Source organism: Monodelphis domestica, chromosome 6 (assembly GCF_027887165.1).
Source record: "Monodelphis domestica isolate mMonDom1 chromosome 6, mMonDom1.pri, whole genome shotgun sequence".
NCBI lineage: Eukaryota > Metazoa > Chordata > Mammalia > Didelphimorphia > Didelphidae > Monodelphis > Monodelphis domestica.
This window is the reverse complement of record NC_077232.1, coordinates 6,544,736-6,567,708: the sequence shown is the minus strand read 5'-3', so window position 1 is coordinate 6,567,708 and position 22,973 is coordinate 6,544,736. Positions and strand designations below refer to the sequence as shown.

At 46.6% G+C, this 22,973-nt stretch overlaps 1 protein-coding gene across 6 annotated transcripts in view; it reads right to left on the bottom strand.

The window, feature by feature from the left end:
* Window positions 1-22,973, bottom strand: part of PC (pyruvate carboxylase) — a 90,195-nt gene that overhangs the window by 40,652 nt on the left and 26,570 nt on the right. Inside the window, exon 1 of one of the 6 annotated variants that reach the window (XM_007502650.3) lies at window positions 5,701-5,855. The exons of the other annotated variants lie outside the window; for them this stretch is intronic. Within the exon in view, the coding sequence (XP_007502712.2) occupies window positions 5,701-5,703 (3 nt within the window). The 5' untranslated portion in view covers window positions 5,704-5,855. Of the gene's footprint in view, window positions 1-5,700; window positions 5,856-22,973 lie in introns of those variants that run through there. 6 annotated transcript variants of the gene reach the window in all.

Here is a 22,973-nt window from a genome sequence, read left to right as displayed (position 1 = left end):
AGCTCAGAAGCCAGCTTGGTCGAGGGCCAGAGCACCCGCTGCCCTTAGACGGGGCGGCTGCTAGAAAGGGAGAAGCCTGGGCCAGCCCCGGAGGCTGGAGTTCAGAAAGCCCGGGGGCAGGAGCAGCCTCGATCCAGCGCCTGGACCCTCATGGCTCCTAGTGTTGGGAAAGTGACTAGGGCTGGAGGCTGAGGGGCAGGGCTCCCTGGCGGGGAGGGGGGGACAAAGAGCCTGAGAAATCCCTGGCAAATGGCAACTGGAAGGATCCCTGATCTTAAGGGAGGCAAGTCCTTTGGTGGGAGGCAGGAGATGGCGAGGAAAGGAAGCAGCACCCTTTGGGCCCCGTGTAAGCAGGGCTTCCCTGCATTCTGAGGCCAGTGTGAACCTGAGGGGTGGCTAAGTGGAAGGGGAGGGGCCCTGGGGGGCAGCCCAAGGAGAACCAGAGCCTCTGCCTTGGGGCTTCCGGGGAGAGCAGCCCCCTCTCCTTTGGAGGCCGGGCGGTCTGCGCATTAGAGTGGTGGGTCCCCAGCACTGTGCTCGGGAGATGAATGCTCCATGACCGGGGCCTCCCCTGGGCCTGGCTGTCTGGAGAGCGAGGGACAGGGGCTGCAGTCATCTCCTCTCCCGTGAGCCTGGACCCTGGCATGAAAGCAGGGGGATTTCCAAGCTAACACTGCCACCTAGCGCACCAGAAGCCACGATGGCTCCCCTCCTCCCCTGGACAAGAAGGAAGTAGGCCCTGCTGGGGGTAAGCTGGGGCCTGGGACCAGCAGTAACAAAACTGAAAAAAGCACCACCTTTCCAGAGATCACCGGGCTGGCATTTCACTGACTCAACAAGGGAGGCTGGCTCGCCTTTGGAAGGGGATCTTCTAGCCTGGCCCCTTCCTCTCTTTAAACAGAGCCAGTTGCATCTCCCCTCAAGTCAAGTCAGGTGGCAGCTAGCTGGCCAAGTGGACAGAGTGCCAGGCTGGACACAGGAGGTCCCGCGTTCAAACCTTGCCTCAGACATTCCCTGTGTGACCCTGGGCATGTCATCTAAGCCCCATTGCCCCATTCCCACTCTACTGTCCTGCAACCAAGACTTAGTAATTGATTCTAAAAATTCTTTTGAACCGGTGAGAGCAGAAACACAGGGGATGTAGACTCTACACCAGGGTCCCCAAACTACGGCCCACAGGCCACCTGCAGCCCCTGAGGCCATGTATCCGGCCCCACCGCACTCCCGGAAGGGGCACCTCTTTCACTGGTGGTCAGTGAGAGGAGCACCGCATGTGGCATCGCTCACGTACAGTACTGCTTCCGGTGACACAATCCTTTGCGGGCGCCTTAGAACGAGGCTGCACAATGGAAGACGTCAGCATGGCGAGTGGGGATCTGGGGAGGGGATTCCACACGGTGTATACTGCTGCTGGGTTAGGGTTAGGGCTTTATAGTCCGGCCCCCCAAGGTCTGAGGGACAGTGAACTGGCCCCTGTGTAAAACGTTTGGGGACCCCTGCTCTAAACAATCACCCCAGTGCAATGATCAATTATATGGAAATAGGTCTGGATCAATGACACACGTAAACCCAGTGGAATTGCTCATTGGCTGTAGGAGGAGGGTGGAAGGAGGGGAGGGAGAGAACACGAATCATGGAACCATGGAAAAATATTCTCGATTAATGAATTAAATAAAATGTTTCTGTTCAAAAACAAACAAGTAAATAAATAAATGGAAATTCTTTTGAGAGTCAAGCCTGGAGACAGGAGATCCCTGGGTTCAAATCTGGCCTCAGACACAAAGAGTATGCCTGATGGTCAATTTTATTTTCTCGTGAGCCTAGCTGGTCTTTGAACAAACTTTGCCACCACTAGCCCGTGTCAGGAGGTATGATTTGCTGTGAAAGTAACACTGTTTTCCCAATGTTAACAAGTCTTTAGAGTAAATGGATAAGAATTCGAGAAATTTGTTCTTTGTGCTGAGCATCCTGTGAGGTACTGCTTGAACCAAGAAGTCCTCCCTCCAGGGAGCTGCAGCCACCTTTCCGGGCCTGGAGGTGAGAGGATGCCAAAGCCAGAAATGCCTCGTACTCTGACGTAATTCATCTTCTCCTTTTCTGTGTCTGTGAGGTTTTTATGCCCTAAAAACCTGGCCAATTTTTGTGTAGGTGCCACGTACTGCCGAGAAAAATATATGTGCTTTCCTCTTCCCCTCTTTAGCTTCCTTCTTGTCCATCTTTTGGTTCGGTTTATTAATTCACCCTCTCAAGAACAGTGTGTTGTCCCCCCAGAGCAGGCAGGCCTCCAGGGCTATTCCACTAGAAACCGCCATCCCAAACACAGAAGTCTGAACTTTGCTCAGTGGGAAAACTTTGTTCTCTGGGCTAATTGTTTCCCAAAATGCTGAGTTGTGAGAGGAAGAGTCAGAGGAATGAAACCCGGGGTGAAGAGCCTCTGTGGGAGCGGCTTCAAGGTCCCTTAGCGGGGCATCGGAGCCCCCTCTCCTGGCTGGGGCCTGGCATCAGCGGCTTCTCCCCCAACCCCGCCACACCCACCAAATCACTCCATTTGAGGATCCGGGATCTGAACAGTGGAGAGGCTCGGATGAAGTCAAGGAGCAGGCTGGCAGGTAGAGCTGCCTTCCTCCAGCCACGTTCTGTCCACCTCCCGACATCTTTCTTCTTTTGCCCTTGCTTTTCCTGTTCCTTGTTTTCTTCCTTTATCTTAAACCCTCACCTCCCACCTCAGAATCAATACTATGTGTACGTTCCAAAGCAGAAGAGCTGTAAGGGCTAGGCAATGGCGGTTAAGGGACTTGCCCAGGGTCACCCAAAACAACCCGTTCCTCCCTACTTTACAAGTCAGTGCCAGGGCAAGCTTGGTCCAAGAGGAGAGATAAGAAAATGTCCTTTCCTACTTTCTGCACACAAGGGGCCAGGCCTAAATTAAATGCCGTCGATACAGCCCATCTCTGCAGCCCTTGCAGCTTTAAAGAACTTTCCCACCAGCACCAGAGCCTCCCGTCTCAGTTTTACAGATGAGAAACTCAGAGGCTCAGAGAGGGGCTCCTTCCAGGACTCCACCAGGAAGCAGACGCTGAGAGTCCAGGCAGTCATCTATCCCAGCGGTAGGCAGGCCTTTACCCTTCCTCCATTTTCGACTCCCCAGGAACAACACGCCCCTCACTGTTAGGAGGCGGGCGAGTCCCATGGCCAGAATGAGGGATAACCAAAGACTCCGGCTACTGGGAGCTGAGGTTTTCCAGCCACTGTGAAGCCTGTCCAGAGGGGTCTTCTTCCGAAGGAAGAGGGATGGGCAAGAGGCGGAACCCCAAAGCATCGGCACCTTTGGAGTGGGGGAGATCAAAGGCTGTTTTGGAAGAAAGCACAGGGGTTCTGAGGCCGTCTTTGGGACACTGGGGGATGGATGGTGGGTTTAGTAGTGAGAGGAGTTGAAGAATAAGTGCTCTTTGCTGGCGTATTGATTTAGAATCTTGAACCCTAGAGACTACAATTGAATATTAATTTTAATCTTTACACTGGCATTTGCTGGCTTTCAGCCTATGGTCTTAGCAGCCTATGGTCTTACCATGATGCCCAAGGCAGCCCCCATCCCATAGACAATGACTACTCAAAGAAGAGGAAAAAGCTTTAGTCATACAAGATGGCTCCCTGATGGGTTGTAACCAGAGCAACAAGGGTGCTATTAAGGGATGTTCCCCCAGGGCAAAGAATTCATCTTCTTTCTCATGAGGGAAATTCTTCCATTTCGAAAGAGCTTCTTCTTGTCCAGCCTTTTCCTCTAGCAAGAAGCTGCCTTAGGACCCTTTCTTCAGCCTGGAACCTACTATCCCAACTCTCTTCTAAGATCCAATCTCTAAAATCTGGTCTCTGTCTACTCTGAGTGTCAGAGCTTACACAATGCTTAGGGAGGGGGGAAAGAGTCTCTTGCCACTGACCAATGGGGGCAGGGGCGGGGGTCCAATGAGGGACAGATAGAAGACCAAGGAGAATGAAAAAGCCTCAAGAACGTGAGTGCCAAGTAAAACACTCCCAGCACTCTGGACCAGGGAAGGAAAGCCACTAGAATTGGGGAAGTGGAGTCAAAAAGACTGGGCCTGGAAGAATATGACAGGAAGGATAGGTGGGAAAACAAGAGACAAAGCTATAAATGTCATGGGTTGGGGCAAAACTCCAAAAACAACAATGCTCAGAATCTGGGCACCTGAGCCAGGATGTAGCAGGTGACAAAATCAAGGGAACAGATGTTGAAGAAGACACGAGAGTCATAGGAAAACCTGAACTTTGTGCCATCTACAAGTTATGTCTGTGCCGGCCTGGAAAGGGCCACTCACTGAGTGACCCTGGAAGTCCCTTTTCTCTGGTCTCAGTTTCCTTACTTGTAAAATGAGAGAAGTAGGCTAAATGATTTCTGAAATCCTTCCTAGCTCAAAATACCATGCCTCTGACAAATACCCAGGGTATGAAATACCTAGCACAGTGGAGGACTCATAGGAGGCATGGGCCCTGTGTGCAGGGAGGTTATCATCTAGCCAGGGAGACAAACCATCCAGTAATACCTCGCCATTTGTCACTGGGGCCTCTGAAGGGCAAAAGGCTCTGTCCCACATGCCCCTGGACCCTCAGTTTCTCTCCTCCAACTTCCCCAGTTTTTAATCCTGTGAAAAGGAGAGATCCTGCTTCATTTGGATTTGGAGAGGGGGAAAAAGGCTCTTTTAGAATATCTTATCAGTTTCTCCTCCCCCAAAGCATGAGAGAGCAAAGTGGGAGGGGTGAGGGTGGGTTCTAATTTTCTTTCCTTGGGAGAGGGCGACAATCAATCCTCTCTTTCGATTTAGATTTGAGCTACACAATCCAAACACCACAAGTCTTGTCTCCCAGCTCCACGTGTCCCCATTATCTCTGGGGACATGAGGAAGGTTTGTGGTCTGATCAGACCTTTTTTCTCTAAATCACTCTAAGCCTTCCAAGATATTCCAGCATCTGCCACTAAGGAGACATGTGACATTAAGCAAGTCACATCCTCCTTTTCTGGGCCATCTATGATTCTAGAAGATAAAAACCCAACATCCTTTCAGTAAAGCCTTTTGCAACGTTTCCTGGGCTTCCTACCCTGGCCTCACAGGACAACTGCACAAAGGAGTCACTAGTGTGGGCCATATCGGGGTCAGGGGGTCACTGATACCTGATAGAGCAGCTCACTTCCCCAGATAATAACCCCTTTCCCCACTCCCACGCTGCTCTCCTTAGCAATTCTGAGAATCCCTTCAATTTCCACTACAGGAAGAAGCGTGTGGAACATTGTGCCATTCCCTCACTCCCTAACCTTCCTCTTGTCATTACTGACCCAGGATATCCAATATTCTGAGCCTCTGAGCTCATGACAGATTAGACTCAAATGGGATGGGCATATGGAAAGGCCTTTGCCAACCTTACAGCACTAGACAAATGCAAGCCACAATTACTCTGATTATTAAACCTCTTTGGCATCTGACCCAGATCAAAATTTCCTAATAAAACAGATCACCTGCCTTGTAGACTCCACACAGGCTTGTCTCCCAAGGTCTCCCCTGCTTTCTCCCCTCCAAAGAACTTCTCCAAAGGAATAAGGGAACAGCAGGCCTCTCCGAATTACATCAATGCACATGTAAAACCTGTACCAGAATGGTGTCAGTGTTTCTATGAAGATTGCCTCCTTACCATAGCAAGCAGAAAGAAGAGCCTTCAGAGATGCCTCAAGGTTCGCAGGGTTGAGAAGGTAGGCCTAGGGATGGCTCCTGGGTGCTCTCAAGTTTTTAACTTGCCTCCCTCTAGGTTCAGCCCCTTTCAATGATTTCCCAGAGCTGGAATGCCTCCTCTAGTCTCCAATTTAGGGAGGAGAAAGTTGCAGCCCATAATCCAATCTCAGGCCGAGGGTCAGGCCTTGAGCAAAGTCAGTTTGAGAGAGGAAAAAAAACAACCAAAAAAAAAAACCAAAACCAGGTCAGGGGTGAGAGTGTGAGCTGGCAGAGGGGCCTTTTCACAGTCAAAGCCTAGAAGTCCTTCTCCAGAAAAGGGGCTGCAAAGGAAGCAGGGCCAGAAGTGGTTCCCCACCAGGCAGCACAGGAAGGGGGAGCCAAGAAAGCCCACTGGCTCTTTCCCAGCTTTGCTGGGGTCTCCTGATACCCCCACCTTTCCGCTCAAGAAACAGCAACATAATATTCTCCCTTTCTTCCATCTCTCTTTTTCCCACTACCCTCCTCTCTCTTTCCTCTCTCCCCTCCCCAACCCTTTGGAATTAGAAGGCCAGATTCCTTGGATCAGGACACTTGATTTCCGAGTTTGGCCATTGACCCATTATCTGCTCATCACTATTTTACTATTATTACTTAGCAAGTGGGGGGAGACAGTTAAACAAGACGCTGAGGCAGCACCTATCATCATAAAAAGTACTTATAGTCATCCTACCTGGGGAAAACAAAGTGCCCCTACATAGACACAGGCCAAATAAGGACCCAGCCACAGGAAACACCTGGGAAGATCACTCAGAAAAATGTCTAAATTACTAGCTATGAAAGGAAAACCTGTCAGTGGAGATAAATGGGCTTAATTACCCTAAAGGCTAAAGTTAATAAGAGAAAAAATCCATCTCCAGAGGGTTGGCAGTTAGGTGTTTAGGGAATGCTCTTTGGCTTAGTTTTTCTCACATGAAGATAGTTTGGCTGAACCTTAATAGGCATGAACCCATTTTTTTTTTAATGAGTTTTGATTGAGGCCCATACCCTCATCCCTCTGCACAGCAAATGGTCTGGGCCTGTCATTCTTTCCCCAACAGAGTAAAGGAAAATAAAGAAGCTGGTGTGAATCTCACTTCTGCCCACCAAGTAAAAATGCTGAGGGGAGAGACTGAGACCCAGAAAGGTAACAGTGAGGACTCTGCTACTCATCTCCCAGATCCAATCAGCTGCCACTGCAGCAATCTTCAACATCTCTCCCAAGGGTAGTTCCCTGCTCTCCCCTCACATAGCTGCCATCTAAGTTCCCCTTGCCCTGGGAGGACAGCTTTCTTTCTTTCTTTTTTGTATTTTGTTTATTTTAAAATTAATTTTATTTTTATTAAAATCATGCAAAACACCCTTCCAGTATTGATCATTGTTGTAAGAGCACACTCATACAAAACCAAAACCCCAGAATAAAACCATAAATAGACTTCTATGAAAGACACCCTGCTTTGATCCACACCCATCTGACTCCAACAGATCTTTCTCTGGAGGTAGAGAGCATTGGAGGACGACTCTCTCTCCACTTGGCTCTCAAAGCAATTTTCTGAAAACCTATGTCTAACTTATCACCTCCCTTTAATGAGTCCGTTACCCCCAGGATCAAAGATAAAACCCTGTGTTTAGCATTTAAAGCCCTTCACAACCTGGCCCCTTCCTAACTTTTCAATAAGCTTACATTCTACTCCCTTCCAGGTGAACTCTGGGCCTTCTCCAGCCCAGAGTAAGGCCTCCAAGACCACTTCCCAACCATCTCCACCTTCACCCTTTCACAAACAAGTCTGGTTCCAGGGCATTTCCCAACCACCTCCTCACAAACTGTCAATTGTCCCTGCTTGTGCCCTTCTCCCCTGGTTTTCCAGCTTTCCTTTTTTAAACAGGTATTCTCCTAATTATTGAAAGTTCTTTGAGAGCAGAAACTAATTTGTTTGGTTGTTTTTCTAACCCAATAATTTAGCATGGTACCTGGAAATGTTTTCTCTATCTGCCCATCTATCTCCACACTCTGGAATCCAAGGGCACTGGTCAGTAATCTGTTCTTTACATTTCCTGACTCATGCCTTTCCATTACTGTCCTTCAGGCATGGAATTCCTTCCTTCCACCTTTTACAATCCGTGGCTCCTTTTAAGACCCCAATCAAATCCCATTTGATTCAGAAAGCCTTTCCCAGGCCCCAAGCTACCAATTCTCCCCCTCTAAGGTCATCTTCCATCAACTCTGCCTTGTTGGCAATGGCAAAAAGGTCACCGACTTCCTCCTCTGAGACTGGCACAAAGGAGAGACTCTGAGAAGTTCTGAAGCATGTGACAGAGGAAAGGATGGGGAGGAGAAAGAGAATAAGCTCACTGTGGATGGGTTCAGTCATTTAAGACTGTGAGGGGAAGGTGGGGATGGGGAGATGCAAGTATAGGCAGGTGGCTTCCAGAGAAACAGAATTTGAGCCACTGTGTGGAGTGGAATAATTGAGAGTATTAGGAAGACTCCTAATTATGAGGAAGAATAAACAGCACTCTTCCTAAATTTGGAAGTTTAGAAGTAGAGTGGAGAAAAGGAGATATAAGGAAGGAAGGCAGGCAAGGACCTAAGAAGGGTAATAGTTTTCTGAGGTTAGAGGGGAAATCTCTAAGGGATATATGGATTCTTGAAATGGAGCTAGGTAAGGAGGGCAGCATATTCCCAGCAGGAGTGAAAAGGGTCCAGGCTTTGGGCCCTGATTGCTTTGGAGAAAACCAGAAGCAGGGGAGACCCAGGATTAAATGAGACAAGAACATTTGTATGTTCTTTTGCTTTGCTCAAAACTCTTCTTGTTGGGGCAGTTGGGTGTCTCAGTGGATTGAGAGCCAGGCCAGGAGTTGGGAGGTCCTAGGTTCAAATATGACCTCAGATACTTCCTAGCTGTGTGACGTTGGACAAGTCATTTAACCCCCACTACCTAGCCCTTGTAAAAAGAAATTCTTTATTCCTTTTTTTAATTTAATGGGGGACCTGGAGGTCCTCTTACCATTGAGATGTGTTGGGATTAACCAAACCATAGATACAGGAAGGAGAAACCATAGAAACAGGAAGGAGGAACCATAGAGACAGGAAGTAAGGTAGGAAAAAGGTTATAAAAGGAGTTGGTTGCTGACAGTTAGGGCTGGGAGTTGTGGGGAAGGTGGCTGCTGGGAGTGTGTTAGTTGATGGTTGGCCTTTAGTTGCTGGAATATAAAGGCGGGCCTGAGGTTACTAAGAGGGCTTTTTGAGTTTTTCTGGGTTGGGAGGTGGCTGGTCTTCATTGACAGACCTAATTGGGGTTGGATTAAACACTGATTGGGTTGGTTTTGATTGGGCTGGATTGGGTTGGAACTTTGTGAGGTGGTTGTTATTAGCAGTAGTTATAGACAGTTATAGGTAGATATAGGCAGTTTTAGGTAGTAATTACAGGTAGTTATAGGTTAACTACTATAGACATTGGGAAATTTTCTTTCTCTACCTCTTTCCTATATTTCTCTCTTTTACTGTTTTCATTTTACTATATTTTAATTAAACTAAATTGTTAAAAGCTGTTAGAAGTTTTCTTTTCTCTGGCTTAAAGGGATAATATTAATTTATAACTACTATATTTTCATTAAAACTTAAATTATTAAAAGCTGCTCTCTTATTGTCAAAACTCCTAATTTAACCCTTATACCCTTACCACTCTTCTGCCTTGGAACCAATACATGGTATTGATTCTAAGACAGATGGTAAGGGTTTAAAAAACAAACAAATAAAACTCTTCTTGTTAACTCATTTTTATCCCCCCTTTTCTTGATTTTTCTAGCAGCAACTATCCATGAACCATGGGACACGATTGGCTCTTCCCTTCAGTTAAACTCTAGAAAAAAAGAAAGGAAAGGAGCAGCCTTAGAAAGCTGGATAGAACATGGAACTGTGTAATTAGAATCTGCAACAAAACTACAACCCCCAGCAAAACTACGATTCCCAGAACCCCACTCACTTCCTATCGTTAAGTGCTGACTTAGGATATAAATTGGGTGGAGGTCTGTCTCTCTCTTTCCTTCCTGTGGTGGCTTTGGTGGAGCAGGGATTTTTGAGCAGATAGAAAAACTTAGTCACATGGTTCTATTTTGTTAGATAATAAACTTTATAAAAATAATACTTGAAGTATTGGATATTAATTTTAAATCCTACAGAACTATCTTGGCAGTGAAACAGGCTTAACAGGCTGGCTGGACAAACAATGTTTCTAACAGCCCTCCTAACCACCCCAAGGGCTTTTCCCTTTCCTAGCCACCCAGAAGTTAATAAAGAAAACTGAGCACTTTTCTCCACTGAGGCCCAAGCATATAAGAGCTAAAGAGAGGATCCTAGGAAGAGAAGGCTGATGATTTCTAATTACTAGAGGGAACTCTCTAAGTGAGAACTTCCTCTCCTCAGCTTTAGGAGCTAAAGTCTAAGTAATTTAAGATTTTTAAATTTAAGGTATTTAAGATCAAATGACTTGTAGGAACAGCAAAGTGGCTCAGTGGACTAAGAGCCAAGCATGGGAGATCCTGTGTTCAAATCTATCCTCAGATACTTTCCTGCTGTGTAGCCCTGGGCAAGTCACTTAACCCCCATTGCCTAGCCCTTACTGTTCTTCTGCCTTGGAATCAATACACAGTATTGATACTAAGATGGAAGGTAAGATTAGAAAAAAAAAAAGATTAAGTGACTTGCTCAGGGTCGCAACCAGTAAGTGACAAAGGCAGAATATGAACCTGGGTCTGACTTCAAACCCAGTTCTCTTCCCAATCAAAGGAGTCTATAGAATAAAAGACAGACAGGTACAAATACCCAAGTACAGGGAATGGCACTGGGATGGCATTTGTCAAAAGAGAGATGAGGAAGTGTGGGAGGCAGAAATTCCCTTCCTCTAGAAAAACAAGTCAAGGCCTTCCCTGCTACTTGGAGACTTGAGAGTAAATGAGAAGGTTAAGTGGCCTGCCTAGGGTCACACAGTCAGTATGGACCATGAGCTAGGCTTCAAGGCCAGCTCCCAATCCATTATACCACACTACCTCTCCAAAAGAAAAGGAAAACTTAAATAATTAGAGATATTGGCTGTGATCGTAGCTGAACCAATTAGAAAAAGATGACCTAAATGAGTTTCCAGATGGAGTTCTTTACCAAACAAGGGCCTGCTTTCTAGAATTAAACAAATACTTCTACCATTCAGTTAGAAAGGGAAATATCTAAAATGTCAAAGAAGGGGTTAGAAAAGGCGGGGGAAGGGGTGGCACCTTCCTACTCAGCTCAAGATCTCCAACTAGACCAAAGCAATAATCATTTGCGGAAGCTGGGAATTGGCTATGTCATCCTGGAAAATGAAATTGTTTCATGTCCTTTGACCTAGCCAAGGCCAAAACGGACACAGCAGCAGCTTTGTAGGAATTCCCACCATGGTAACAATTTGTGGTCCATAAATAGGACACATTATTGTACTATAAGAAACAACAAAAATGAGAAATTTAGAAACATTTGCTAAGATGGTCCCTTTCCCTGTGTCCAGTGGCAGCTCCCTCTGAGGATTCAGCCTCCATGACAGTTAGTCTTACCCCGTCATCTCCCTCCTCCCCCATTCAATAAACTCCCCAGGGTCCCTGTGGCTGCTCCTCCAGGACCAATGGCCTCACCTTCTGCTTGGCCTTTAAAGCCCTTCCCAGGTGGGTATCCATTCCACTTTTGCCCTCTTTGGCCTCCCCATGGGCCTCTCTTCATGTTCCTCCTAAAAGCTGGCTGTGCCCTTGCCTGGGCTGCCCCTATGCCTAGAATATTCTCCCTTTCCACTTCCACTTCGTGGATTTTCTAGTTCTTTCACCGCTCAGCTCCAGCATTCCCCTCTACATGAACCTTTCTTGTTCCCCTCTGGGCCAATGCCTTCCCTGCCCAAATTATCTTGTATCTGTCTTGTGCATTCCTGTGCGTGGCCAAGTTGTTTCGCCAGACAGAATGTAAGCTCCTGGGGTGGGGGGCATTTATTCCTCATTCTTCGGCTTATCCCCGGCACCTGGTATTAAGTACATATTTGCTTATTCATCAAATGATATGGGGGAAAAGGGAAGGCTAAGGGAATATGCAGGACAACCCCAAGAACTAGAGAAAAGCCAAGCAAGAATTTGGACCAACAACCATGAAAGCCTTAAAAACTGTCCCAGGCACAGTGGTCTCACCTCATAATCAAAAATGTGCCACCCACCTCCCAACAGAGACATGACAGACTAAAGGTGGAGATTAAAACATAATTTTTTTGGACAAGGCCGATGTGGGATTTTTTTTTTTTTGCACAATTACTGGGATAGGAAGGATTCTGGGCTCAGAGTTAGGAAGACCCAAGTTCAAATCTGGCTTCAAAAATGTGCTAGTTGTGTGATCCTGGGTAAGTCTTTAACCCGTCTCACTTTCCTCAATAACACGTATCTTAAAGAGTTGTTATGAGGATAAAATGAGAACATATTTGCAAAGTGCTTTACAACCCTTAAAAATACTATTGTGGGCTGGAACAACCTCCAGGAAGTGATGCAGAGCGAGAGGAGCAGAACCAGGAGAACATTGTATACAGAGACTAATACACTGTGGTATAATCGAACGTAATGGACTTCTCCATTAGGGGCGGTGTAATGTCCCTGAACAACTTTCAGGGATCCAGGAGAAAAAAAAACACCATTCATAAGCAAAGGATAAACTATGGGAGTGGAAACACCGAGAAAAAGCAACTGCCTGAATACAGAGGTTGAGGGGACATGACAGAGGATAGACTTTAAATGAACACTCTAATGCAAATACTATCAACAAAGCAATGGGTTCAAATCAAGAAAACATCTAATGCCCAGTGGACTTACGCGTCGGCTATGGGGGGTGGGGGGGAGGAAAAGAAAATGATCTATGTCTTTAACGAATAATGCTTGGAAATGATCAAATAAAATATATTAAAAAAAATTAAAAAAAAAAAATACTATTGTGGGATTGTTCTTGGAAACAAAATAAAGGCCAAGGCCAGTTTGGAGGCGTCTTGGCCACACTCAGCCCAGAACACTAAAGGTTGCTGTCCATTATTTAGTTCTTCCAGGAGTGCTCCATTTACAGTGAAGAGAAGCAATGGCCAGAAGGCCTGTTGTCAAATCGAGACAGCCAGGAGAAAGACCTATGTTGAAAGAGGAGCAATTAGTTCCTTAATTACCAGCTGCAAATTGCCCACATTCAAGCCAGCAATTATTTTCATTCCAGGTTTATGTGTCTCCCACTTACAAGGCTAAGAGGAAGGAGAGCCTGTCGGCTGGTTGGAGGAGTCGAGGTCCTGCAGCTCTTATCCACAGGAGCAAGGCAGCAGGGAGTGAAATCAGTCCTCTGCTCCCCTCAAGAACACTTTAGCAGGGAGCTCCAGGGAGAAGAATCAGGGGCCAGACAGCACCCGCCCAGCTCTGTCCTCCTCCCCTGCGCCTCCTCAGACTCCGATACCCACCCATGAGAGAGAGGAGCATTGCTGGCGCCCCAATCACCCGAGCAAGCCCTCCACAGATCACTGCCAGGCTGCTTCATTCCAGAAACATTGAAATACCAAATGTGTGTCTACTAAGAGCCCGAGACAAGTACTGTAGGAAATAGAGGCAGTGGGGTTGGGGCCTAAATAGGGCCCAGAGGGAGACCCACTGCAGTCTATGCACCTGACCTTCCTCCTTCAAAAGGGATAGTCTAAGATGAAAACCCATCTTATTGACTGCTCATTATAGGCCAACCAGGTTTGTGTTGTTTTTTTAAACCCTTACCTTGGAGTCAATATAGAGTATTGGTTCCAAGGCAGAAGAGTGGTAAGGGCTAGGCAATGGGGTCAAATGTCTTGTCCAGGGTCACACAGCTGGGAAGTGTCTGAGATCAGATTTGAACCCAGAACCTCCCATCTCTAGGCTTGACTCTCAATCCACTGAGCCACCCAGCTGCCCCCCCCCAACAAGGTTTTAAAGAAGTGAGCAAGCCTTTTCTATTAAGAACAAGAAGTATTTCGTTATTAATAATAACAGAAAGGCCTTCCTGGTCCCAAGGAACGCTAAAGGAAGAAGAAAAAATACCTTGGATAGATGGGTCAATCCCAGCTGTGGGGTGGCCCTTTTTAGGGTTCAGTACTTTCAGTTGTTCCTCACTCTTCATGACCCCATGTGGCTTTTTTTTTTTTAGCAAAGATACTAGAATGGTTTGCCATTTCCTTCCTCAGCTCATTTTATAGATAAGCAAACTGAGGCAAATGGGATGAAATGACTTGTCCAGGATCACACAGCTAGGAAATGTCTGAGACCAAATCTGAATTCAGCAAGATGGGGCTTCCTGACTTTCAGGCACTGTGCCATCTAGCTGTCCCCTCCGGATCAATTATGCAATAAGCATTTATTAATTGCTTGCTCTTTGCTAGGCACTGTGCAAAAGCATTAGGGAAACAACAAAGCAACAAGAGATAGTCACTGCCCTCAAAGAGCTCACACTCTAATGGGGTGACAAGAAGGAAAACAAAATGTACAATCAAGCTCTATAGAGGAGAAAGAGAAAGTAATCAGAGGAAAGACAACAGAACCAAGAAGGGCCACGGAGACTTCCTGAAGAAGCCAAGATTTTAGTTGGGACGAAAAGGAAGCCAGGGAGGCCAGTAAGCAGAGTTGAGGAGGGAGAGCTTTTGAGACATGCGAGCAACCATAGAAAATGCCCAGAATTGGGAGCTGGAGAGTCTTGTTGGAGGAACAGCCAGGAGGCCAGGATCAGTGGACTGAGTAAGAGACTGGAAAGGCAGCTAGCTGATGAAGGACTTTGAATGCCAAACAGGATTTTTTTAGTGGCTGAATGGACAATGGACTGGAATGGGCAGAAACTATAGGCAGGCAGACCCACTCTCAGACTATTATAATGGTCCAGGGGTGGGGGCCAGGTAGGGGAAAGAAGGCAACGTAGTTCAGAGATGATGCGGTGGCGAGAAATTCGCCAATCCATTCTCCATCTCAAACCCTATCTACACTATCTTCTCTCCCTCTTATCATGCCACCTCAGCCTTGGATCACTCCCATTGTCCACTGCCTTTGTTCCTATATTCTTGCTGCTAGAGGGATTGGACAATCATTTACCTGTTGGGCCAACCTCCACTGGACCCTCGCTGCTGCTAGGCAATCATTCTACAACCTCTGGGATTCACCAACTGTCTCACTCCACAGCAGCTCTTCCAAGCCTTCCCAACCCTCCTCAATCCTCTCATGCTTCCTCCTTCCCGTTTGTTCTCTCTGCTAAAACCCCAGTTGCCATGAGCGCCATCTTTTCTCCTCTTCCTCATCTGCCTATCACTCAGATGCCTTCTGCCATCGTCTCCTCTCTGCCTCCTGATAAGTGGCGACTTCGCTCCTTACCAAGACTGCCCCCCCAAATAATCCCATTCCATCTTTTTTCCCATAAGGTTGCCCCAAGTCATCGGCGGTTTGTTACTTTTTTCCTATCTCTTGTTCTCTACTGGCTGCTTCCCTGCCTACAATCAAACCTATGCCTCCTCCCCAACTTCAAAAACTTACAGGATTGTCTCAATTTAGCTTCTGATCTCATCACTTCCCCGAAAGTGCTCTCTCCAAAGTTGCCAGAATCCAGTGGTCTGTTCTCACTCCTCATTCTCCAGGGCTTCTCCACGACCTTGGATTCTCTGAATTACCCTCTCTCCACTGCTCTCTCCTCCTTGAGGTCTCCTTTGTGGGGGCTTCACCTAGGTCACACCTGCTACCCGGCCTTGGCCATGGATGCACCCCGGGCCCTCTTCTCTTCTCCTTCTACACTACCTCACCTCATCAGCTCCCATGGATCCAATTATCTCTAGGCTGAGGATTCTCCAATCTCCCTTTCCTGCCCCAGCCTCTCTGCTGATCTCCAATTGCCTTTAGACATCGACAACTGGATGTCCAATAGATCTTAAACTCAGCATGTCCAAAAGAGAACTCATGACCTTCCCCCTAAAGGCCTCCCCTGCTGCCACCTTCCCAGCCCCTCAGGCTTACAACCTAGCAGTCATCCTGGGTCCCACAGGATCTGCTCCTCCCCATATCCAACATGGTGCCAAGTTCATTTCATCTCTGCAGCACCTCTCAAATATGTCCCCTTCTTTCCTCCGATACTGATTCCCACCCTAGCACGGGCCCTCATCACCTCACACCTCCACATGGGTCTGCCTACATCTACTCCAGTCTATCCTCCATTTGGCTACTACCAGGATTTTCCTCAAGGCAGGCCCAACCATGTTACTCCCCTACTCTACATAATAATATGATATTGATATTATAATAATACATACACAATATTCATAGGAATATAAGAATAAACTCTAGTGGTTCCCTGTTGCCTCTGGAATCAAATCCAAAATATGTTTTGGCATTCAAAGCCCTTCATCACCTGCCCCCTCCTGCCTTTCCTGTCTTCTTACACCTTACCCCCTGACACATACTCTTTGATCCAGTGATGCTGGCCTCCTGGCTGTTCCCTAAACAAGGTATTCCCTAGCTGCCACCATGCTCTCCCTGCCCTCTGCCTGCTGACCTCTCTCATTTCCTTTAAAGTCTCAACTCAAATCTCACCTTCTCCAGGAAGCCTTTCCCAATTTCTCAATTCTCGTGCTTTCCCTTGGTTAATTATTTCCTATTTATCCCGTCCAGTTTGCTTTGTAGATATTTGCTGGCCCCGTCCCCCTGGCTGTCTGTCTGGCTGTCAGGTCTGCTTCACAGGGTGTCCGTGTCTGTTGAGGGTTAGAAGGGAATCTTTCTGGTCTTGCCTGTCCTATACACACATTTTTGTAGTCAGTGAAATCATGCGTGTGTACGGTGGGCTGGCTCAGGCCAGGCAGGGCCCAGGACCAAGAGAGGGTTTGGTATCAGAAAGCAGCCCAGCTGACCTGATATTAGCCCTGCTTCTTCTTCTATCCAGGCTGTACTCGGCACCTGCTATGACATCTACAGTTCAACATCTCACTTTCTGGGGCCCGAGAAACCTGCTGAGTAGGAGCAGTGTCTGGTTTCATGTCTCCTTTCCTGCTTCGCCCTGGGCCCTACCCCAGCCCGAGCTCCTCTCTCTTCCCCTGTGGCCTCCCACATTCTCAGCCTTCCTGGTTTTGGTCATGTTAGCCCAGGCCATGTCAAAGGCCAATCTCCTGCTTGGAGGGCCTGTTCTACTTGGTTTGGTCTGGATTATTTGGGTTGGGGAGTGGGTGAAAAGAAAAGAAGCAGGGCTACTACATGTGTGGCTCAGAAATCCTCCTGGCAATATAACTAAAATCAGAAGGGAAGCAACAAATTGGGAAGCAATCTTCATAAAAACCTCTGACAAAGGTTTAATTACTCAAATTTATAAAGAGCTAAATCAGTTGTACAAAAAATCAAGCCATTCTCCAATTGACAAATGGGCAAGGGACATGAATAGGCATTTTTCAGTAAAAGAAATCAAAACCATTAATAAGCACAGGAAAAAGTGCTCTAAATTTCTTGTAATCAGAGAGATGTAAATCAAAACAACTCTGAGGTATCACCTCACACCTAGCAGATTGGCTAACATGACAGCAAAGGAAAGTGATGGATGCTGGAGGGGATGTGGCAAAGTCGGACATTAATGCATTGCTGGTGGAGTTGTGAATTGATCCAACCATTCTGGAGGGCAATTTGGAACTATGCCCAAAGGGCGCTAAAAGACTGCCCTTTGATCCAGCCATAGCACTGCTGGGTTTGTACCCCAAAGAGATAATAAGGAAAGACTTGTACAAGAATATTCATAGCTGCACTCTTTGTGGTGGCCAAAAATTGGAAAACGAGGGGATGCCCATCAATTGGGGAATGGCTGAACAAATTGTGGTGCCTGTTGGTGATGGAATACTATTGTGCTAAAAGGAATAATAAAGTGGAGGAATTCCATGGAGACTGGAACAACCTCCAGGAAGTGATGCAGAGCGAGAGGAGCAATAGTTCTTAGCAGAACCAGGAAAACATTGTACACAGAGACATTGTAGTACAATCAAAGGTAATGGACTTCTCCATTAGTGGCAATGCAATGTTCCTGAACAATCTGCAGGGATCTAGGAGAAAGACACTATCCACAAGCAGAGGACAAACTGTGGGAGTAAAAACACCGAGGAAAAGCAACTGCTTGACTACAGGGTTGGAGGGGGAATGACTGAGGAGAGACTCTAAATGAACACTCTAGTGCAAATACCAACAACGTGGAAATGGGTTCGAATCAAGGACACATGTGAAACCCAGTGGAATTGTGCGTTGGCTATGGGAGAGGTGGTAGGAGGGGGGAGGGGGGAGGAAAAGAAAATGATATTTGTTTCCAATGAATAATGTTTGTAAATGACCAAATAAAATAATGTTAAAAAACAGAAATCCCTCTCAATTCAGTAAACAAGTAAAAACAGAAAATGGGATATCCAAAAGGAAAAACAGCCAAGTAGGAAAGTTTTAAAAGTTTTCTGTGGGATTATTATATAGATATGAAGAAAAGTAAGCTAAACATGTAAGAGATATATGATTTCATTTATAAATACAATCTTCTTTTTCTCTGTTAAAAAAAAAAATCCTCCTGGCCTCCCAACTCCCTGGGCGTCACTGACCTGTCTGGCTCCTCTGCTCCTTTCCCTGTGAGTAGAGATCACTTCATTCATTGTATTTCTATCCCCTGCATCTAGCACAGTGCCAGGAGCATAGTAGGTGCTGCCTAATTCTTTTGCTACAGCCTGGTTTCCTTCCATCTAAACACTCTCTTCTCCCCATAAGCCTGACCTGCTCAGATTCCTGTCAAGGGTTCCTCATGCAGTTCTTGCCAAAGGCCTTTTGCCTTTTCCCTGATAGCTGGCTGGACCTCCTGGAGATGGGGAGAATGACCCACAAAGAATGCGGACCCCTGCCCCGCACATCCCTGACCTGACCAGCCTCCCAGTGCAAGCATTCCCAGGACCCTAGGAGGGCTCATTTTTTTCACAGACCTACAGGCAAGGCCTTGAAACTCTGAAGCAAAGTACATCTGTGAATCAGGAAAGGTGCCCTTGTCTCCCAAAGGCAGCTAAGAACTATTGCAAATGCCAACAAAAGCTGTTGCCCCTTCAAGAGCTGAAGCAGAAAACAAAGTGCCATTCAGGCCACAGGCCACAGGCCACAGTGGCTCCTTATTACTTCCTCCTTCCATCCAGCTGAGGCTGGGAGCAGATTTTAAGACAGGGAACACAACAGGTGACCCCAGAACCAGTAACATCCTGAGCTGGTGGGGTTAGGACGACCCTACCCAGATCTTCCTATGGTAATCCAGGACAAAAAAACTGCAATGGAGCTCCCCCATCACCCAAATAAACAAACAAACAAACAAATAAATAAATAAAAACCAAACTTATATTCCAGCTTAGAATCAATATTGTGTGTTGGTTCTAAGGCAGAAGAGCAGTAAGGGCTAGGCAATAGGGGTTAAGTGACTTATCCAGGGTGACCCAGTTAGGAAGTATCTGAGGCCAGATATGAACCCAGGACTCTCTTGTCTCTGGGCCTGACTTTCAGTCCACTGAGCCACCTACCTACCCCCAACAGAACTCATTCTTGATTGCTCAAAGGCAATAGACAACAGGGAGATCTTGGATCATTCAGTAGCAGATAAAACCAATCTTGCCAAGCTCTTGGTGTCTCTCTTCAACTCGCTGATCTTTTACCTGAACTGGACCCAAGCTGCAAACTAGATTGTTCTGAATGTCATCTCTTAGCTCTACTCAAACTCAGTGCCTCTAATAGTTTTGAGTAAGGCTGGTCAAATCAAAAGGCTGGAGAAATTGCTCCCTGCTGGCAGTGAGCAAGGCTTAATTTGGACTTGGTTTAGGAGAGGCATTTCAGCTGATGTAAACCTCCTCAGGACCAGGCTGTGGTCTGCTGGGCATCAGAAAGGCAATGAGTGGCCCAGCCAGAGGAAAACTGACCAAAGGTGGGCCTGGCCAGCATCATGACTGCCTCACTCCCTTTAGGCTTCTGTGGGAGGCCTTGAAACAGAATCATGCAGTGAATGAGCAAAAGGATGGGGCCTGGAGGGAGCGGGAAGCTCTCTTCTGCCCTACTGACTGGCACCACACCAAATTCTAAGTCTCCTCTTGGTGAAGAAGTGATTTGGCTGCCTCTTTGGGGCCTTGGATTGGGTTCCTTGGAGACTTCAGTGCAACATAGTCTGGAATCTCATACCAAGTGAATGGAGAAGGCAATCATGCAGAAATCCCAGGCTCCATCACAGCCATGGCATGACAAAACCTGTCTGCAATCCCCTGAACTCCCCTGGCCAAAGTCTATCACCCAAGGGCCTTTGCTCAGAGGCCTGGTTTGGGCTTGAATTTCTTCTTCTTTTCCCTTAGCTGCTGCCTCCTGGTGTCTCTGAGTCTTCACCCTTCCTATTGGGTTGATCCCCTCTTTCCCGCATTTCTTCTACCTTTCTTCTAAGTTCCACTTAAATCTCCTTCACGCACAAGTGTCTTTGTGCACACTCATCTATCCTAACTAACCCATTTATTTCATTGGAAAAAGAGATGATGGTAAAAGGTGATGGGGGCTTGAGCTAGGCTGGTGGCCAAGGAATGGAGTAAGATTTTACTGAGGAAGAACTGGCAACTCTTGGCAACTGTCCAGATTTTCTGGCTGGGGAGGGGGTGAAGAAATAGGGAAAAGAAAGTTCAAGATGCCTGAGGTTGTAAACTGACAGGATTAGGAGAGTGTAATGTCTTTTCCAGAAACCCAAGGAAGAATTTGGAGGAGGAACACCTTTATTTAGGGAGAAGAAAATCAGTTCTCTTTTGGGACCCAGCCTGAAGCAAGGCCAACCACAATGCCCCCAAAATGCTCCTTCTAATGATCCGACATGGTAAGCCCAACTGCTCCCACCCTTATGCTAGCAAGCTATTCTCCCAGCTTTCTGCCTCTTAACTACATTTTATTAAATGTCTCCCCAACTCAACTTTCCATTCTCTCATCTCCATCTTCCCAATCCTCTCCTCCTGGGTTCCGCTTGGACTCTGTCTGCCCTTTCCATTACGCCTGCTGGAATTCCCGTTCTATAACAAACAAGCTTCCATTCATTTTGGCCCTTTTCCTCCTGTGGTCCTGCTTCCACTGGCTGGCATCACTCAGCAAACTCTATCAAAGTTTATCATGCAATCACTATCCTGGTGACTTTTGTCTCCTGGGCTTTCTTTCTCCTTTCTCAAGGAGTTCAGCATCTCATTTCTTCCTCTTCTCCCCAACTCCTGCCCTAATACTGGGCAACTTTAAAGGCATGTCCAGCCCTCTGACCTTCCAGCTCTTCATTCCTTCCCAGCCCTACAACCCATACCTTCACTTTCCCTCAGCCACATGTAGGAAAGGTCACTTCTATCATCATCCCAGTGACCAAAAACTGGCCTTCCTCTACCTGATCCTAACCACTTTCCAAACCTATTTATTCTTCAGCCTCTTGTCCTCCCACTCTTCCACCCCTTCACTCTCCTCTCTTGTCAGTTCAGTGCTAGGCTGTTCTCTACTCCAAACCCCTTGGCCCCTCATCCTATCACAATCCATGCCTTGAAAACATGATGAAACAAAAGATTCATGCCTTGCCAAACCCCAACCCTAGACCACCCCATGTACCCCTGCCTCCTTGACACACTCCTCGGCTGGAGAAATTCAGACAACCAAGGTGCCTGGATCCACTCCATCTCTATGTTCTCTAACCTCAGGGGAGCCCTCACCACAGCCAGGCCTGCCTTTGGTGCCTTCCTCTCCACAATGGCTGTTCAAACCTTCTTTTCCTTCTCAAACTTCCTCCATGGTCTTCTCCTTTTGCCCTCCTTGGGAGAGCATCTCCCCACATATAGCTTAAGGGGAAAATCCAGATTTTCATTGAGATCTTCTACCCTTCTTCCACCTCAAAGTCCTCCTGTATCCTCTCTTATTTCCTCTTCCTTCGTGGCAGTTTTCAATAAGGCACTGGCCTTTTTCCTTGCCTTAGCTAACCATTCTATAGCAGCCTCTAACTGCATCCCTTTTTATCTTCTCCAAAAGACTGCCCACTCAATTCCTCAATCACTTTAGAGGCAGCTAGATGGCTACTGAGTACTCGGCATGGGGTCAGGAAAAACAGGAGTTGGAGTTCAAATCTGGCCTCAGTCAAAGACTAGCTGTGCATCCCTGGGCAAGTCATTTAACCTCAACTGTAAAATGAGAATACTAACAATAGCTACCTTGCAAGGTTATTAAGAGGATCAAAGGAGATTATCTGTAAAGCACTTAGCTAAGTTAGTGCCTGGCAAACAGTAGGCATTATATAAATTGTTTATTCTCTCCCCCTTTCTCCTCCAAATTCCTTCCTCTCTTTCAACTTCGAATATACAATCTCAACCCACCTACTGGGCATTTTTCTACTGCCTTTAAACATATTCTAGCCTCTCCCATCTTTTTTTTCTCTTTAAAACCCTTACCTTTCATCTTAAAATCAATACTATGCATTGGCTCCAAACGGTAAGGGTTAGGCAATGGGAATTAAGTGACTTGTGGCAGGTCATACAGCTAGGAAGTGTCTGTGGCCACATTTGAACTGTGAATCTTAAAAACTACTAAGCTATTCCCCTATTGTAACAATGGAGATACTTGATCAGTAATGTATTGGGAACTTTTAAAATTACTCCACCCTACTCAGACAGTGCCTTAGGGGAAGATAAAGTTGTAAACTCCTGATTGAACAATGAAAGTCCCCAACTCATACCTAAGCTAAAACATTAAGCTAGGTCTATTTTTAGATCTAATACAAAAAGGTGTTAAGTACCTGTAAAGGTTAAATTAGTACCTAAAAAAGGTAACTTACAAAAGGCAAGCTTAAGAAAGAGGTGTGAAGTACTTAGAAGATTTAATCTAACCAGAGAATGTGAAAAACAAAGAAGGTGAAAACTAAGAATGGGCAGTCCTGGAAAAAAACGTCTACTGTGATTGGTAGACGTGAAACTTTAGGGGAGGTGACATAAGAGAAAATTTCTTTAAAAGGAAGGGGTAAAAAGTCAGGAGACAATTGAATTCCATTTGGAGAGTAATTTCAGTTTGGAATGGAAGAACCCAGATTGGAGATGGTCCTGTGGTGAGTGATAAAGACTGACTCGCTTTCCCTTAGGCCCTTTTTCTACTGCTTGACTCAGCCTGAGCCAGAGCAGT